At 41.5% G+C, this 18,898-nt stretch overlaps 8 protein-coding genes across 8 annotated transcripts; 3 read left to right on the top strand and 5 right to left on the bottom strand.

Annotated features, from left to right (window-relative positions):
* Positions 1-1,035: 1,035 nt before the first annotated feature.
* BATDEDRAFT_89452 (uncharacterized protein) lies at positions 1,036-3,507 on the bottom strand (the record flags this gene model as incomplete). The annotated part of the gene is made up of 1 exon (XM_006679617.1): positions 1,036-3,507. The coding sequence occupies one exon, from the start codon at positions 3,505-3,507 to the stop codon at positions 1,036-1,038; it is 2,472 nt and encodes an 823-aa protein (XP_006679680.1).
* A 1,345-nt stretch (positions 3,508-4,852) lies between these two features.
* Positions 4,853-5,770, bottom strand: BATDEDRAFT_89451 (uncharacterized protein; the record flags this gene model as incomplete). The annotated part of the gene is made up of 1 exon (XM_006679616.1): positions 4,853-5,770. The coding sequence occupies one exon, from the start codon at positions 5,768-5,770 to the stop codon at positions 4,853-4,855; it is 918 nt and encodes a 305-aa protein (XP_006679679.1).
* Positions 5,771-6,712: 942 nt separating this feature from the next.
* BATDEDRAFT_89450 (uncharacterized protein) lies at positions 6,713-7,075 on the bottom strand (the record flags this gene model as incomplete). The annotated part of the gene is made up of 1 exon (XM_006679615.1): positions 6,713-7,075. The coding sequence occupies one exon, from the start codon at positions 7,073-7,075 to the stop codon at positions 6,713-6,715; it is 363 nt and encodes a 120-aa protein (XP_006679678.1).
* Positions 7,076-7,813: 738 nt separating this feature from the next.
* On the top strand, positions 7,814-8,546 carry BATDEDRAFT_11848 (uncharacterized protein; the record flags this gene model as incomplete). The annotated part of the gene is made up of 5 exons (XM_006679283.1): positions 7,814-7,869; positions 7,989-8,021; positions 8,101-8,188; positions 8,266-8,396; positions 8,456-8,546. The coding sequence occupies 5 exons, from the start codon at positions 7,814-7,816 to the stop codon at positions 8,544-8,546; spliced, it is 399 nt and encodes a 132-aa protein (XP_006679346.1).
* A 558-nt stretch (positions 8,547-9,104) lies between these two features.
* On the top strand, positions 9,105-12,622 carry BATDEDRAFT_37074 (uncharacterized protein; the record flags this gene model as incomplete). Its single annotated transcript, XM_006679548.1, has 2 exons — positions 9,105-9,332; positions 10,010-12,622. The coding sequence occupies 2 exons, from the start codon at positions 9,106-9,108 to the stop codon at positions 12,402-12,404; spliced, it is 2,622 nt and encodes an 873-aa protein (XP_006679611.1). The 3' UTR covers positions 12,405-12,622.
* A 16-nt stretch (positions 12,623-12,638) lies between these two features.
* On the bottom strand, positions 12,639-13,507 carry BATDEDRAFT_25592 (uncharacterized protein; the record flags this gene model as incomplete). Its single annotated transcript, XM_006679422.1, has 3 exons — positions 12,639-12,997; positions 13,054-13,237; positions 13,313-13,507. 3 exons carry the CDS (start codon positions 13,505-13,507, stop codon positions 12,639-12,641), a joined length of 738 nt encoding a protein of 245 aa, XP_006679485.1.
* A 168-nt stretch (positions 13,508-13,675) lies between these two features.
* On the bottom strand, positions 13,676-16,416 carry BATDEDRAFT_25591 (uncharacterized protein; the record flags this gene model as incomplete). The annotated part of the gene is made up of 7 exons (XM_006679421.1): positions 13,676-13,752; positions 13,776-13,834; positions 13,912-14,083; positions 14,220-15,732; positions 15,850-15,918; positions 16,067-16,203; positions 16,335-16,416. The coding sequence occupies 7 exons, from the start codon at positions 16,414-16,416 to the stop codon at positions 13,676-13,678; spliced, it is 2,109 nt and encodes a 702-aa protein (XP_006679484.1).
* Positions 16,417-16,736: 320 nt separating this feature from the next.
* Positions 16,737-18,860, top strand: BATDEDRAFT_89259 (uncharacterized protein; the record flags this gene model as incomplete). Its single annotated transcript, XM_006679688.1, has 7 exons — positions 16,737-16,963; positions 17,089-17,505; positions 17,588-17,654; positions 17,731-17,772; positions 17,882-18,094; positions 18,171-18,229; positions 18,305-18,860. 7 exons carry the CDS (start codon positions 16,737-16,739, stop codon positions 18,858-18,860), a joined length of 1,581 nt encoding a protein of 526 aa, XP_006679751.1.
* Between the last annotated feature and the right edge of the window lie 38 nt (positions 18,861-18,898).

Below are 18,898 nucleotides of genomic sequence, written 5' to 3'. Positions count from 1 at the left end.
AACAATGGCTAAATGTCCGTTATGCTTTCCTACTACAAACTGACTGCATTGCTTATTCAATGACACTATTCCGTTTTCTGCTTTTGACACAACTATACATTGTACGATCATCAGATTCATACATTGCAATCCAGTGATTGGGGTTGACTGCTGCCAATCAAACTCCACCTTGTATTCTAAAACTCAAATACGCTCGCGTTCTGGTTCAACAAAAATCAGCCGTCACAAGAATGCAACTGTTATTTGCATGCCAATCACCAGGATAACTAGTCGACTAGAGTTTAGGACACACTATTGACCAGTAAATCTGATAATTATCATTTCATGAAATTGGCTGTTTATGTATTTTGACACTCTTGTTCAAATATCCCAGCTTACATGAATACAATTGTAAACTCTACTATCAAAACTGTACAGTAGTCCTCAATGAAGATGATAAGCTTGCAGTAGTTAATCTCGAGGCACAAAATTCGATAGAATTGAAATATACTATATTAAACTATTTCATTTACAGCCGCACTCGCGTAGAATGAAACACCACAGGTGTCAATATATGATAAAATGCCAGTCTCATGTTGGATTGGTGATAATCTTACTGGAAAACAATGTGCCCTTTGAACTCATTTAGTTTACTAGTCTTTCTTCATATTCATTCTTGTACAAGAATACAGAGCGAATGTTCATATCCTTGATATCTTTTCGACCACCAACTTTCCCTTCCTCAAAAACAAACATTGAAGTAAACATTGCGTGACCGGCATGGAAACAACTGTTGCATTTCCAACTGTGATTTTGAACTAGAACGTATCTGATATTAGGATACAGAATTTTAATAGAAAAAGTAATCAATTTCCAACAACGAATGTAACGATTGTTTATTATTCCAAAGCAAAATAGAGTCAGTCCAAGATAAATTATAAAGTGTTTCATTTTGCGTGAATATGGCTATAAAATATTTCATTTAAAAGGCATTTTTGTTGTATAAGATCCGCAATGAATTAGTGATGGCATATCCTTTTAACGTTTAGCATCGTTTCAGTTGGAAACCGGTGGGTCTCCCTCGGCTGTATTAGAAGTATCTGTTACTCCTTTATCAACGGAAGCATCCCCAGCAGGGACATCTTCAGCAGCAGGGACATCTTCAGCAGCAGGGGTTTCTTCTTCAACAGGGACATCTTCAGCAGGGACTTCATCAGCAGGCGGTTTAGATCTGGATTCGACAACCTTCTGCACAGCTAGACCAGCAACACTCATTCCCACTCCTCCTACCATTGATGTTACAAGAGTTTCAGCCAGTCCACCACCGCCATTGCCACCAGTAACCATATTTTTCATTTTTCCCACGAATCCAGGGCTTGGAGCTGGTGCCATATCGCCCATCTGATCACCTGGGTGGCTAGAGCTGGATTGCATATTGTTCTGAGTGCCTGTGCCTTGTCCGTTGTTCTGAGTGCCTACACCCTGTCCGTTGTTCTGAGTGCCTACACCCTGTCCGTTGTTCTGAGTGCCTACACCCTGTCCGTTATTCTGAGTGCCTGCGCCAGTTGTTGGCTGGCCTTGAGTGGGGGGATTTCCAGGTCTACCAGGTGGAGGTGGTGGAGGTGGTGGAGTACCACCAGCATGATTTTGAGTTCCAGCTCCGACTCCAGCTCCAGATTGCTGACTAGTTCCAGCTCCTTGTTGTGGAATCTGAGGAGCAGGAGCTTTAACTGGACCACCACTTACTGGCTGGCCTTGAGTGGGGGGATTTCCAGGTCTACCAGGCGGAGCTGGTCGAGGTGGTGGAGTACCACCACCATGATTTTGAGTTCCAGCTCCGACTCCAGCTCCTTGTTGTGGGTTTTGAGGAGCAGGAGCTTTAACTGGACCACCACTTACTGGCTGGCCTTGAGCGGGGGGATTTCCAGGTCTACCAGGCGGAGCTGGTCGAGGTGGTGGAATACCACCACCATGATTTTGAGTTCCAGCTCCGACTCCAGCTCCTTGTTGTGGGTTTTGAGGAGCAGGGGCTTTAACTGGACCACCACTTACTGGCTGGCCTTGAGCGGGGGAATTTCCAGGTCTACCAGGTGGAGCTGGTGGAATACCACCAGCATGATTTTGAGTTCCAGCTCCGACTCCAGCTCCTTGTTGTGGGTTTTGAGGAGCAGGAGCTTTAACTGGACCACCACTTGCTGGCTGGCCTTGAGTGGGGGGATTTCCAGGTCTACCAGGTGGAGCTGGTGGAATACCACCACCATGATTTTGAGTTCCAGCTCCGACTCCAGCTCCTTGTTGTGGGTTTTGAGGAGCAGGAGCTTTAACTGGACCACCATTTGTTGATGGACTTTTGGCGGGGGGATTTATAGGTCTACCATTTTTACCGAGTACAAGTGGTGGAGCTGGTGGTATTCCACCACCATGATTTTGAGTTCCAGCTCCAGCTCCAGATTGCTGACTAGTTCCAGCTCCTTGTTGTGGAATCTGAGGAGCAGGGGCTTTAACTGGACCACCATTTGTTGATGGACTTTTGGCGGGAGGACTTGCAGGTTTACCAGCTGGTGCTGGTGAAGTACCACCACCATGATTTTGAGTTCCAGCCCCAGCTCCTTGTTGTGGAATCTGAGGAGCAGGAGCTTTAACTGGACCACCATTTGTTGATGGACTTTTGGCGGGGGGATTTATAGGTCTACCATTTTTACCGAGTACAAGTGGTGGAGCTGGTGGAATACCACCACCATGATTTTGAGTTCCAGCTCCAGCTCCAGATTGCTGACTAGTTCCAGCTCCTTGTTGTGGAATCTGAGGAGCAGGAGCTTTAACTGGACCACCACTTGCTGGCTGGCCTTGAGCGGGAGGACTTGCAGGTTTACCAGCTGGTACTGGTGAAGTGCTACCGGCACGATTTTGAGTCATGGGTCCAGATTGCTGGCTAGTTCCAGCTCCAGCTCCTTGTTGTGGAATCTGAGGAGCAGGAGCTTTAGTTGGGCCACCACTTGTTGATGGACTTTTGGCAATGGGATTTCCAGATTTACCAGGTGGAGGTGGTCGAGGTGGTGGAGTGCCACCACCACTCTTTTGAGTAGCTCCGGCTCCAGAACTAGAGCCCGCTTTACTAGCTCCACTTTCAACGCCCGTCTTTTTAATAGAGCCTGCTTTGGTAGGCCCAGATAGCTTTGCATTGTGAACGATTGGTTTGGCTTTAATAGAACCACCTTTTGGCTTAACCAACACAGTTTTAGCTTTGCTAAATAACTTTGCCATTGGTGGTGCTCTACGATCCAAATGTACTTCCTCGACACGATCGATTGAACCCAAGTCAGCTGGAATTGGTGGTGCTCTACGATCCAAATGTACTTCCTCGACACGATCGATTGAACCCAAGTCAGCTGGAATTTCAAAAAGAGAATCCGGGAAAAGCATTCTATAAGTATCGGTTGGTATAGTGAGATATCTTGATCCCAGCATACTGCCTGTAGATTGATTGGGGATAGGCATTGCACCGGATAGTGGAGCACGAGAAATCATAGCAAGTAATAGATAGGTCTTCATTAGTATTTATCTGGTAGTTGAGCTTGAATAAATAGATTTTAAATATGGTGTCTATACGTATTGGAACGTCTGCCAGCTAGTCAAGTCTATCTGTATTTATACTTTCGGGTGATGTATATTTAGAGAACAACGATTTTGGACCACTGGGTTATATACTCGAGTCTGTTGCACAACCATGTCAAGTCTACTTGTGAGGCATCTACACATGGTGGCACACTTTAGAGCCACTTTGGATATAGCCAAGCCATACCGGTTATCCGCTTTCTAGCCTAGCATGCAGACACAAGAGGGCAATGTAATCTAGCTGGTGTAAAAGCCTCTGACTGATTGGTGAGACCATGTCTGGTCAAGCCATCGTGTTGTACAGAATCGGACTGTTGTGTAAGCCATTATAATAAACAGGCAAGGTAGGCAAGGTAGGCAATCAGTGCTTATCGGCCCGTATTTCCATACAAACCTGTTAGTAGCAAAATAGATTCACGCTAGACAATGGGCTGACAATTGAGCATGCCAATGACCTATATTTGATTCATTCATAAATGGTTGTGCAAGTTTGGTCCAAATCTGCTGTTGGTGCTATTGGATTTTAAGCTACATTTCATGCTCTTTACCGACTTTGCAATATTAGCAGCTAGTGATAAAGGAATTGAAAATGGAGATAAAATGAGATTGTTGAAGCCATCACACTTGTTCATTTGCAAATATCGACTAGATTGTTCATCTGTTGATCTGAATGTCAGGATCATATATCAATTGTATCTCATGTATCATAACGACAATCTGACTTGTTGACACGGCCAGTTTGCTCAACAATCTGTTGTCAATTCAATATACGAATGTCGCTCGGTTGGTCTTGATTTGACAATATTCAGCATTCCATCTATACAGTGTGTATGCTAACCCAACTAACCGTGCAATATTACGGAAAACTTGTGGTTTTCAAGACTGCAACAGCAGACTGATTGATGCTGTCAGAATGACCAAGACACAATGTAATTGAGTGGTTGGAATAGAAATGAATATTTCCATCCCATCCCATCCCATTTCATCCCGTTTCCATTTCTTTGTCACTAGCTGTGAAGGCATCTATAAAAACTAGATAAGTAATAAAGTTTATTGAATATGATGATCTATCACCAACTGTGAAGAACCGACTATTAGAGTTTCAAATAGTGCTAGCTATATCCAAACATATTTTTCATCTCGCTATTTTTTGGGAATATCTTTCATTGAGCGTATCGTTATTCGAGCTGTTGACCATCTTGATGGGTCACCGATCAAGACTTTCCACAAAAATTCGAATTCCAATCGAGTATCAAGATTATTTTGATTTTCCTTTAGTATTAGCAGTACTGTTGCCATTAGTACTGGTATCAGTACTATTACGACTACCAGGACTACTACCAATACCAGTACCAGTTGGGTTAATCTTATTACCGAAGAGAAGCATACCACCATTCATCATAAGAGCATTTTTAAACCCTTGTTTTCCAAGCCCTGGAGATCGTTTAGTCAATCTTGCCTGTCTTTGACTGCTGTAACTGAGTCCTATCCATTCTGGCTCTGGGGAACGACGGTATATGTTGGGATCCACCGATCGCTTTATGATGTCGAGTTTTGGGGCTCCAGTAGCTACACCAGTGTCGAGGTTAAATCCTTTCCATACTGGCTCTGGAGAACGACGATATATGTTGGGATCCACCGATCGCTTTATGATGTCGAGTTTTGGGGCTCCAGTAGCTACACCAGTGTCGAGGTTAAATCCTTTCCATACTGGCTCTGGGGAACGACGGTATATGTTGGGATCCACCGATCGCTTTATGATGTCGAGTTTTGGGGCTCCAGTAACCGTACCAGTGTCGAGGTTAAATCCTTTCCACACTGGCTCTGGGGAACGACGGTATATGTTGGGATCCACTGATCGCTTTATGATGTCGAGTTTTGGGGCTCCAGTAACCGTACCAGTGTCGAGGTTAAATCCTTTCCACACTGGCTCTGGGGAACGACGGTATATGTTGGGATCCACTGATCGCTTTATGATGTCGAGTTTTGGGGCTCCAGTAACCGTACCAGTGTCGAGGTTAAATCCTTTCCATACTGGCTCTGGAGAACGACGGTATATGTTGGAATCCACCGATCGCTTTATGATGTCGAGTTTTGGGGCTCCAGTAACCGCACCAGTGTCGAGATTAAATCCTTTCCATACTGGCTCTGGGGAACGACGATGCAGGCTGCCCATGCTTGATAATGGTACCGAAATGGCTGCTGATAGGAGTGAAAGCATAAGTATAATCCAAGAAATAAAACCCATTTTATGAGTGATTGGTATGCCGATAAATAGGATTATTATATAGTAAATTGAAAATCGAACTGGTGTGCTCTGTCTACTGTATAATAGAAATGGAATGTAATAGGTTGATAACGACCAAGTAGGATGTTAATGTCTAATATTCTAAAAAGCTGAAGATTATTGTTTCCATCACTCCAACTATATATACATTTCTATGACAGCAATTGCAATTTTTTGGTGTGTGCTGAGTTCATATTTTGTACACACATTTGCTTAAACTCTTTGTACTGGCAGACTATCGATCTATACACAACATTCCTCACGTATATCTTACGAGACTACACAAGATCGACCTATGGTTTGATTATTGGTGGTCATAGTGCCACCTTTTTGCCGACCATGACACTGCAATCATTTAAACTTTCAGTCCAACGTCTTGTCTATGGTGCTTAGGTTAGAGTATGATTTGGTATTCAACTCGAGTTTAGTAAACTGATGACCATTTACATGGTTGACATTGATTCATTACAACTGCATTGCACAGACTTGAACTTTTCGGATCATGGCTGCAATAAGGATGCAGTTTATTTGCATAGTCTGAAATAGTATTGGTGTTTCATGCACTATTCTTGCCAAAACCAACTTTTTAAAAAACATTATTCATGGCCAATCAAGTTTAGTTTATTAATTATTCTTATCAAGTGTCAGATCCATCTTGCTAGTGAAATATTAAATATTAAAAATAGTAGTGCAGTTTTATCCTTGACAGTTTCAATCAACCCTTAATCGCTAATGCCAGGATGATTGCTTTACTGCGTTGGAATAGACTTCAAATTCGTCGCAATTTAAGCTGCAGTCTACTACAATCCAAGTATTTTAAACAAAGCCAGACTATTCTTTGCCTTTCTCTTTAGATTCCTTCTCCTTAGCTTCCTTCTCGTCAGATTCCTTTTTCTTCTTGTTTTTACGGTTTTCCTTTCTTTTAGAATCTTGTGTATATATAGCGGTGGAAACAACAGCACTAGTTACACTACCAATCATAAATTGTGCCATGGGAAAGCCTCGAGGCATGATATTGACTTGAGTCGAATCATGACTGTTTTCGATGCTTACTTTACGTTTATCAAGTATTGGTGTAGAGTTTTGCATGGATGAGCGAGTGCTGGATTCCAAACTGCTGGAATCTTGTTGGATAGGTAGCGACTGAGAGTCTGTAATCACTAGTGAGGATACGAGAATGACAGCCAACTTCATGTTTGGATTTGATATATTGTTTTGCAGATTCAATAGTATAAGTGGCAGCCAGATAATTGAAATGCACTTTGAGTGGATAGAGTTATCTGAGTTGACTTGAATTGGTAGCAATGTTGTAAGGATCAGGTTACAATAGCAAGGTTTAAGTATTCACTCATGCATGGACTGTGTAGAGTTCATTGCTTTGGATGAGAAATAAACTGTTTTGTAACCAGTACCAACAGTTGAACGATGAACACGAAAAGGGTGAAAACACAAGATAGTATTCATTTCTATTCCAACCACTCAATTACATTGTGTCTTGGTCATTCTGACAGCATCAATCAGTCTGCTATTGCATTCTTGAAAACCACAAGTTTTCCGTAATATTGCACGGTTAGTTGGGTTAGCATACACACTGTATAGATGGAATGCTGAATATTGTCAAATCAAGACCAACCGAGCGACATTCGTATATTGAATTGACAGCAGATTGTTGAGCAAACTGGCCGTGTCAACAAGTCAGATTGTCGTTATGATACATGAGATACAATTGATATATGATCCTGACATTCAGATCAACAGATGAACAATCTAGTCGATATTTGCAAATGAACAAGTGTGATGGCTTCAACAATCTCATTTTATCTCCATTTTCATCCCCTTTATCACCAGTTATCACGGCCAGACTTGAGTTTGCTCAAGTACAAGAAACTCGGATAGTTGTGGTCTTGATTTCCAAAATCCATTTTTATCGCCATGTCGGATGCTTACGAGTCAGTGTTGTGTGTTATTAAAGAATGTCTTGTATACAGGTGTGTATCAATTGAGCTCATACTATCAATAGGTTTGATTGCTGTCAAAGTCGGACAGGAGTGTTTGGTACTACCTGAAGCTTATATGTAGTAATAACCAACTACTACAATATTATTAGGATTCCGCCTCGAGCAACAGCAAAGGGATATAGGTATTCATGTTTTAGATGGTGGCGACTGGTTATATCTGCATGTACTAACCAAGGGGATGTCCGACTCAAACCAAACCAGGGCATCTGAATGGGATACTACACAATTTCTATGGTCAGGTAGACTGCGAGTGATTGCGGTTGGAGATGAGTGTGCATTGCATCTAGAGGTACGCTATCTCCTGGAATCGGTTGGGTTGGAGAATGCTCTTGATTATAAAGCAACAGGACTTGATGTATCATTTAGGATCCAGTTACAGGAGAATTGTTTGCCAAATGCCCATATGATTTGGAGGGCACGGCTGTTGAGCCAGTGATTGACTCGAGCAGATACTTTGTAATTCGAGTGGTTGATCCAACGTCTGGTGAGTTTCTGTTGTGAATTAAGACATGAATATCTGGGTTGGTGCTGATACTGCAATGGGCTATTTAGGAAGCCATGCATTTTTAGGACTTGGAGTTGCTGAGCGATCTTGGGCGTTTGATTTGAATGTTGCTTTACAGGACCATACCAAGTGGGTTTTATGAGTATACTAGATTGCATGGTTGTAAATATATAAGCTAACATGGGATTATAAGCAAAGGCGGGTCCGAGCAGCAAATCAAATCATAAAGCCAACAGCATTGAACAATGAACCCAATGTTGATTATAGTTTAAAAGAAGGACAGATGATTCAAATGAATCTTGGGATCAGCCAAAAGAAACACAATGCTCTGGACGAAACTACTCAAAGTAAGGTTCCGACAGAGTGGATGTGTTTTGATGACTTGTTAATAATGAAATATAAAGTTGTGAAACTGCAGCCACCACAAAAACCTGGTAGGAATTTAGACCAGCAAGAATTTGGAGATTTTAACAGTGCAGTTGCTGTTACTCAGAATACTACTCAGGATACTACTCGAAATGCTACTCGGAATGTTATTCAAAATACTACTCAGAATACTACTCAGAATACTGCTCATCCTATGGGCTGGACTACATTTTGACGAGTTTTTGGATTGGCTAAAAGAGGCGCTAGCACAGCCACAACACTTTGATTAAAATTTGAATTCAAAGCAATTTTTAAATCTTTACATTAAAGCCAACATGCATCTTGCATCAACTGTCATTACATTGGTTGCGTTAGCCTCTTGGGCTGTTGCTCAAGTACTACCTCCGGGTGCTAATTCAAACCTACTTGACCCACTGGCATATGCCGCTTTGATTACTTGGCAACCCTGTCCAAATGTTAATAATAGTGCACTGGCTCAAAAGCAGTGCAGTTATCCTGCTACTCCCACTTCTGGTCAAGTGCAATGGACTTGTGAGGCTGGGTAAGTCGTCTTGCAGTATTCAACCAAGTGTCTGTTTTTTACAACTTTGTGGATATTTCACTGGCTTTATCCACGATAAATTGCTCTATTCGTCATGCACTTTCTGTCGAGTTTCATTCAATGAGGCGCAATGCCTCGTCCTAATTAAGCTACACATGTGCTCCCTATTTTACCCAGATTGATTTGTGCGAGATCGGCCCTTGTAGCTGAGCCTGCCCTTGGTGTGGCTGGGTTTCACAGCCGTATCCATGTAAAATAGAACACTTTTGTATCTTGTAGTGACTGTAGAGTATACACATTCAGCTTTCCTACAAATTGGCTTTAATGGACATTCTTGATTCTTCAAAACACAACATCCATCTTATTCTCAGTCAACTCTCTCTCTCTTTTGACATAACCATACATTGCACAATCACCAATTTTGAAACCAGATAGTGTTTGCAGTTCTGGTGTGAGATTTATTGCAACTATAAATACTCGTCCAGTTTCTCATACAACATGAGTCTAAAGAAACCCCAATGCATTCCATAAGGAGTCTAGAGGACACCATTGTCTACTAAACTCAGAGTTGTCATGTGAATATCCGTCTACTGGTTTCATTCTACGTGAATACGACTGTAATTGCCTTGTTATTCCTAATTAGCTTACCATTGTATTTTGTACATTCACAATGCTAGTTTCTATTGCATGGGTCCTTCACGCAAAGACCAATGCTCTCCTGGATTTTACTGCCCTGAAAATGCTGCTCAGCCCTTGTACTGTCCAAAGTCTTTCACTTGTTCGCTCGACTCGAAAACTATTGCCATCTGCCCTAAAAACTCTTTCTGCCCTGTTGGCACCGTTAAACCTTATAGCTGTGGATACCTGGCATACTGTCCTCCTGGCTCCAGCAGTGGCGACAAGTTTGGTGTTGTAATCATCTTTGCTGTCGTTGCTCTCATTGTTTACTTTATCTTTGTGTGGAAAGCTCGCTCTGACAAGGAACGCGATCTCAAGCGTAATGCTGAACAAAACAAGGCTGATCTCGAGGTCTTGCAAGCCGATCAGCCGCAGCTGGCTCGTCTTGAACAGTGCTTTGATATCGAGTTTGAAAACCTTGGTCTTAAGCTTCCCAACGGTGTGGAGATTATGGCTAATGTATCTGGTGCTCTCCGTTCTGGCCGCACTTGTGCTATCATGGGCCCATCTGGTGCTGGAAAAACTACTTTTGTTACGTTGCTGACAGGAAAAGTCAAGCGTACTTCTGGTCATGTTACCATTAATGGTGCTGCCGAGGAACTCTCCAAGTACAAAAAACTCATTGGTTATGTTCCTCAGGAAGATATTATGATGCGTGATTTAACTGTCCGTGATATTCTAATGCATTCTGCCCGTATGCGATTGCCTGCCAGCTGGGACTATCCCAAAATCAAAGACAAGGTGCTTGATATTATTGCTTTCTTGGGCATGTCTCACGTTGCAGGATCCATTATTGGTGATGAGGAAACTCGCGGTATTTCTGGTGGTCAGCGTAAGCGTGTCAATATTGGCATGGAGCTTGTTGCTGAACCATCGGTGCTTTTCCTTGACGAACCCACATCTGGTCTTGATTCCTCTACTTCGTTTGAAGTGTGTTCTAATCTCAAAAATATTGCTCGTCTTCAAGGTCTTACCGTTGCTGCTGTTATTCACTCGCCTTCTCCTGCGACGTTTCGTCAGTTTGACGACTTTATGCTTCTTGGTAAAGGTGGCTGTTTGATTTACATGGGCCCTCGCGATGAGTGTGTCAAATACTTTCAATCTATTGGATTTTCGTGCCCACCCGACGAGTCTCCTGCAGACTTTTTCATGGATGTTGCTACTGGTAAAGTTCCTTCTGAATTTGACCCTGGCTTCCAACCCCGTCACTTGTTTGACTACTGGGTTTCGACTCGCAAGGGCCAGAATCCATTCTCCAACACTCGTCGGATGAATTTACAGCAAGCCACTGATGCTCAAAAGAAATTCAAGAGCGGTGATCTCTCAGAAGTCAAGGATGGAAAACCCTCTACTTACATTGAAGCTCCAAAAGTCAAAGACTACTATGGATGGACCGAGTATATTGCTGCTGGAATTGGCTCTCTGGCTCGTGATTGGGGAGTTTGGATCTACGACATTTTAGCTGAATTTGGCGAGTTCCTTATTTCATTTATTAATGCTATTCTTTGCCGCACCGATCCCATCCGCCAAACCTGTCCTTACTACATGCAGATTTGGCTTTTGATGAAACGTGCCTTTTTCCAGGTGTGGAAAAATCCGCAACCCATTATTGTTGATATGTTGCTTCATTTTTCATCGGGTCTGTTTATTTCAATTGCAGTTCAAAACTTCAAATTTATCGGTGCTATGCCTGGCTCAATCTGTGCGACTGCTCCTGTCAATCTCCAGTGGCAATGCTCTCGTCCCGAAGATCATCTTCGTGAAGCAGGCATGTTTATCGGTCTCGGCTCACTGTTTGCAGGCATTTCTGTAGGTGCCAACACATTTGGCAGAGAAAAAGTAGTTTACTGGCGTGACACTGCTTCTGGCATGAACACCATTCCCTATTATATGGCCAAATTCATTATTGATTTTCCCCGTGTTATTCTTGGCGGCTCCATGTTCTTTTTGGCTGCCGTTCTATTTTTCCCATACAGCCAATCTGCCTCTCATTTGTATGCGATTGTCATATGTCTCTACTTTAATGCCTTTGCCATGGGTTACTGGATCTCCACTGCCTTTCCACTTGCCAAGTCTGGTCTTATCGCTACTGGATTCGCTCTTTTGTGGGCTCTTGTTCTTTCCGGCGTGCTTCCTAGTTTGGATGATGTATCAGGTTATCCTTCCTTTTTCCAAAACTTTTGGAAAATCTCTGCTCCTCGATGGGCCGTGGAATCGTTTTGGCTTTCTGAATTGCAGTCTCTTGATTGGGCCGAAAAGAACAAAGCTCCCACCAACACGTATGAGTGGGCCAATAATGCCAATGATCTCTCTTACATGCTGATTATTGCTGTCGGATGGAATTTGTTTGCCTTCCTTGGTCTAAAGTTGTTCAATCGTACCAAGCAAAAGTAATATCTTTGCATTGTAGTCCTGTGTTCATGTGCTAATTTAGCATGATTTTTTCCTGATAGATTGGTATTTCTATTTTCATTTGATTCTCTTTCGAACTATTGATATCTAACAAATTCAAATGTAATTTGTCTTGTAAATTGGCTTAGCCCCAATTTTCAACATACTAATAAAAGCTTGATAAACTTGAGCATTTCAAAAATAAACGTCGAGTACAAGATACTTTTAGTTTGAAATCTAGTTGAGATCGACAACCATTGCATTCAAGCCAGATATAAGATCTTGAACATTCAAGGTGATTTTCCAGTCCACATGCCCTGCACCTAGAACCAACACGTTTGGCACCAGTTCAGCAATTCCTGTTGTGACCATTGTCGCCAACCTTCCACATAGCATGCCAAAAGGACAAACACCGTTTCTACCAAACCCGGTCATTTCCATTGCCAACTCCTCATTTGCCACACGCAAATTAAAATGTTTTCGAGAGAGTCGACCAGGATTAAGATGCTCATACACATGGCTAATAAGTTTCTGAGTATTCAACTTTGAAGTGTATTGAACCATCACACAAAAATACTTTGGAGATTCACACCCATCTAAAACCAAACAAGTCAATACACTTATTTTACAAAGTACTGACGTATGAAACTACCTTTTGAATGGGTGGTAGATTCCCATCGAGTGTTTTCAAATATCACCGACTTGCACATATGATGGATGGATGGTGAAGAGACTCGCAAACATCGTTTATACAATGACCATTCGTAATAGTCTGATTCGACTTGACATAAAATGCATCGGGTGTCAATGCCAAGTTCCCGGATTGCGTTCATGGCCTATGGATCATACCGTCATCAACCATCAGTTTCTGCTTCTATAACCCTAGTTTTAAAAGTATTTGTACAAGATACCTGATGAACTGGCATAGGAGCTGATTTCAAGAGGTTGGTATAGGCTGGATCAGTAGATAAAGAGATTGCTGTTTGAAAGAAATTGGCTGTCCATAGTTTGGAAGCTAGTGGATGGGCTAGCAGTGCAGCTAGACGATGTGTCAATGCATTCGTACGCTCAAGAAGCTGGCTTTCTGTAATGACTTCTGGATTCATACCGTTGTGTAGAGTAGCTTTTGACTAGTAAAAATGGACGCTCAAATAATTCAATATGGACAGCTGCAGTCGAGATATATACCATGTTCATCTTAGTAAATAGAATTTCATATTCAATAACTTTTTATTGAAACGAATGGATCAGCTTTCTGGAATTCAGACTTGCTGCTATTTGGCTGTTGGCAGGACTGAATAAACAGAATCACATTTTCTGGAAGACTGGTCGGTAAAGGGTTTCCCTTGAGCTGGTCATCAATCAAAAACATACCAATAACAAACTGATGGAGCGTTAATCCATGGATTAATTTGTCAACCTTGACAAGATTCCTAAACGTAATGATAGTCTGTTAGTAACAAAACCACAGGGTTAATCAAGCTGTTTTGATGGGTTCAAAGTGAAATACCATATGGAAGAAAGCTGGGATAATGAAAGATAGCTACGTAGCCATATATTTTGAACGACCGTTGGATTCAATACACCCAAATTCGCTGTATCTGCCTTTATAAACGCATCCGCGTATCGATCAAATAGCTCTGTAGAAATTGGCTTCGGCACTGCATTGCTAGTGTCATTGACTAGCATCATTTCAATTTATATATTTACAATAAAATATTGAAACAGATGTAAGCTCAATGCGTCTATCAATTATAGTTTGATAATACTGCAAATGGATACAGACAAGGCAAATTCTGACCACCAAAAGTAATGTACCTGATCGTTGCAAAGTAGTGATGTTGGAGGATCGAGATGGCAGTGGTGGTGCTTTCTTGGGTTCTGCTGAAAGCATTTTAGATCCATAAGTCGTTTTATTCGCGCTGTTGATCTCAGCAGGAACAATTGCAGTTTTAGCAGTAAAAGTATAAGGAGGTTGTGTTGAAGCTGCAGAGGAAGAATATATAGGTAATACACTATTGTGTTGCTGCACTAAAGGTTGCGTAGCTTGTATTTGTGACGGGATAGCGTTTGATGATGAGGAATATGAAGCAGATGGGCGTCTGATTGTTGGTGAAACTGGTTGAAGTGATTGTCCAGTTGATACACTCAATGCAGCAAGTCTAGCAGCAATAGATCCGCCCAAAATATTAGTCGTGGTGGATGGAGTCGGTTGATTGGTGGAAATGGACTGTGTGGAAGTCTGGTTAAGCCTGATTGGTGCAATCGCAGAGCTGTCTGTTGCATTATCGTATCCATTTGCAGCTGACTGAATGGTAGAGCTATAACCACCAGGCGATGAGAATGCAGAGGGTTTAGTCCCAAGTGGAATGGTTTGAGCAGTGGTAGGTTGTATATTTGAAGGATATACAAGGTTGGATAGAGTGCTTTTGAAAGTAGAGGAAGATGGCACATTTAAAGATCCACGCAATTCAGATGGCTTCAATGGACGTATCGGTGCAGAGTTTGGAGTAGAAAAAGAATCAATGGACGATCCAGAGGACGAACATGAGAGCGATGCAGGCTTTTGAGGTGGTGGTGGAATGTTATCACGGCGATTAACTTCTCCAGAAACTACACCAACCATTTTAAGCTTTCCATAATCCAGACTAGAAGAGGTTGTCAAAGTAGATGTAGAGTGGTTTTGTGTAGCTGTGCTGGCAGGAGCAAATATATTTTGTGCGTTTGCAGTGCCTTGTGGGATGCTCGATAGTACTCCTGTTTTTTTGAGACTGGCAATAGCAGATTTAAGTGATGGGTCTTGGGATTTGGCACCATCTGCAACTAAAGAGGGTGTATTGGGAAATGACAAATGGCTGGTGTTTGATTGCGAGGGTCGCCTTGGTGGCATCATTGGCTGAGCTTTTTTAATATCACCAGATCCATAATGTGGAGTGCGTGCAGGCAATACGGGCGGAGCAGTTTGATTGTTCTGATTCATCTGTGGCAAACTAGTAGATTGAAAGTTGTCTTCAAATCCATTTTGTTGTACTCCAAAATTATTTGTTTGCTGTGAAGCGTTGGAATTCACCATTGATGCTATTGCGGGATTGGGTATACTGAAATTGGATTGAATTGCAGATGGCTGGGATGAAATCGATCCGCTCGAGGAAATATTACGACACTTGTTTGGTCCAAGTGAGGTATTTTGTGAAAGTAAACCAATCATAGATCCAGGTCTATCCTTTGCTTGCTGTACAAGAGAACTAGATTTTTCTAGTAACTCTTTCCGAGTTGCTTGTGGATCTAATTTTCTTGACAGACTTGGACTTTTTGGTAGTGGAGAAAGAGCCTAATTTAGTGATGATTCAAGATTTCAGAATACATTAAAAATGATTAGTCCAACAGAACATGGATGTGCTCAAATCATGTAAATGGTATAATGATTATATTTAGATTACAAAAATACACATGCCTCTCCAAAAACAGCAGTACCCGAAATACTTGTAGCACTTCCACTTGAAGCAGCCCAGTTTTTCTAAAGATTCGACCATTATGGATTATTAATTGACATATTCTCGAGCTATGGGATAAAACAGCAAGACATTGTATTAAACTGAATCACAAGTGCAGATAAACATTTCAACCACACTATGCATTCATATAAACAGCATGTCTTCACAGACCTGGTCGTTGAATTGGGCTCTCAATGGAGGTCCTGGAGGATCTTCTCTGAAACGAACAAAGTTGCCAGGCAAATTGCCCCTCAATCCTGACTTTTCTAGCCGTCCAGTAAACCATCCTTCCTCATCTGTAGGTCTCACTAATTCAATGTTAGAAATACCAGTAAAGTTAATGCCCATCAAGTGTTTAATGGATTCATTCAGATAAGGTTGGCATGGGTATAGATTATAGTTTGAATGGGTAAATATGACTTTTGAAATGCATATGTACCGTCGAGTATCAAGTCACCGACTTCAAACGACAGTTCTGATGGGTCTTCAGCAGTGCATGAATACAAAGCAACTGCTCGCATAGTAGATGTTGGTGAATGCTGATCAAAGTTTCGGTTGACCGCATTCACGTCAAAGAATCGCCAACTTGACAATGCTTACCGTCGTGTTCACGTAAACTCACCAAACTCGAATCCAATATTTAGAATGAAACGAGTCCGAGTTCACAACTGGATCATAAAATGACCGTTGATTAAAGCCAATTTCCATCAAGAAAGCGCAGCAAATGTTGCTTATTCAAGTGAAAGTGAACTGCAGAAAACTGATTCATTTTCAAGATTGAAATACAAACATCGTTACTTGAATACAAACTAGTGTTTTGTTCAGAATGTTTGAATATGTAATGAATGCTGTTTTGGGATTGATTCCCACTGGAAATGGCTGGGCAAAGCAGTTTGAATCCATTGTGACTAGTCATTCAAGATCCAGGTATTCGCTGGTATGTGCAGTAGCTATTCCTGCAATCGGAATATTGATCTTGAAAAGATGGCTTCAGCCTTCATTGCTACCAAAAGGATTGCCTACTCCGCCTTATCTACCTCTGGTTGGGCAATTCTTTACCATTCTACCGTAAGCTCTTTCTATTGGTGCATTGACCCCCGGCTATACTAAACATATATTTAATCTATATTGACTATTAATGCTTTTGAATGTTCTGATGCATCATGAATAAATCTAAACTACTGATTGTCCAGGTATGCCAACCGACGACAGACTCATGAGTTTTTTGAAAAAATGAGAAAAACAGTTGGCCATATATGGTTGATGAAGAACATGTCAACGGACATTGTGGTTGTAAGCGATCCAGAAAGTGTAATGCGTCTATTGCAAAACTCGACTGAAATTACTCGTGGCGAAAAACTTCAGCTCTCTGCACAAACCATGTTTGAACACTCACTTTTCGTACTTCCAGGTGGTCCGGTTTGGAAAAAGCATCGGAAATTGCTTCAGCCTGCATTCGGTCCATTACATCTGAGATTTGCTGCACATGCATCAGAGGAAGCTATTGTTCAACTCTCGATGCTGATCGAGGATGAAATTCGTGCAGCCGATTCCGAGTGTTATACAATTGACATTTATCAATACATGACTGCTATTTCAATGGATATCATGTATGTGATTTTACTCGGTTTATTTCTTTCTAATCATCAGAATAATATTTCAAGTAGATCCGCTAATTAAATGCTATCATAGGGGTCAAGTCACATTAAAGCACGATTTCAAAGCAGTCAGGTCTGTCTATGACCAGGAGGACAGCAAGGTAGACCAAATAGATCAATGGAAAAGTATGTATCATGTACGCCTACTAACAATCTTTTGAATACTATATTGTGTAGACTCCAGGAGTATTTGACAAGTTGGTCACTTTTCTGCAGCGTGTAGGTTAATATGTTTGAACACGGTTTGAACTGTAACCCAATTTGTTGCTACTCAAAGATATGCATGCATTTTAACTAAATCAAACTTGCCAATAATTACATATACTAGAGACTTTTTATTCCTCCGTTTTTGTGGGGATTGGTCGGACTGCATAATAGTTCACCAGAAATCCGTAGCACAGTCGGATCTGTTGTAAACATGGTCAAAGCCATGATCAAAGACTACAAAGATGCTCACAAGAACGATCAATCAAATGATATCAAAGACAAAAAACACATGGATGTGCTAGAACGGCTTTTGCACAGTAACAGTGAGGCTCAGGTATGTCAATTTGACTTTCAGTGTTACTGGTGGTTGTGAAATTTAAAACATAACCGCTCTTGAATAATGTAATTAGCTATTCTCTGAACAAGAAATTATCGATGAGCTAATTGGATTTATTATTGCTGGCCACGAGTAAGTTGTGGATCTATAAAGTCTTTTGCTAAAGTACCGAAACACCATACTAATCTGTTCAACTATGAAATGTAGAACAACAGCAAACACAATGACATTCATTGTATTTGCTTTATGCCAGAATCCAAAAGTGCAAGAAAAACTGGCTGCGGAAATACACGATATATACAATTCGCTCGACGAAGAGTTGAATGTTGACAATATACTTCGGTTTACATACTTGGACTGGGTGATCAAAGAAGCTCAACGATGCTACAGTGTCGTACAGCAAGTTAGCCGGGTATCCACTCAGGATATTCAACTGTTGGGTTATACTTTTAAAAAAGGTACAAGGTTTCTCCTTCGTCTAGCAGATGTTCATCAAGACGATCGGTACTGGAAAGATCCTAAGCAATTCAATCCAGACCGCTGGGCAGAGCCATGCACTCCTGGCACATTTCTTCCTTTTGGCGACGGGCAGTTCAACTGCATAGGGCAGAAAATGGCGCTCATTGAAATCAGAGTGATCATGATTCATCTGATTAGGCAATTCGCTTTTGATTTGGTTCCAAATCAAAAGCTAGAAAGATTTTCCACTGTTACACATGGATTCAAAAACGGCCTCAAAGTTAAAATGACCAAACGTAAATGAATATTGCGTATTTGCTGAGCCATCTATGTTTTATTGTT

This window comes from Batrachochytrium dendrobatidis (genome assembly GCF_000203795.2).
Source record: "Batrachochytrium dendrobatidis JAM81 unplaced genomic scaffold BATDEscaffold_7, whole genome shotgun sequence".
Classification (NCBI taxonomy): domain Eukaryota; kingdom Fungi; phylum Chytridiomycota; class Chytridiomycetes; order Rhizophydiales; genus Batrachochytrium; species Batrachochytrium dendrobatidis.
This window is presented reverse-complemented; position numbering and strand designations above follow the sequence as displayed.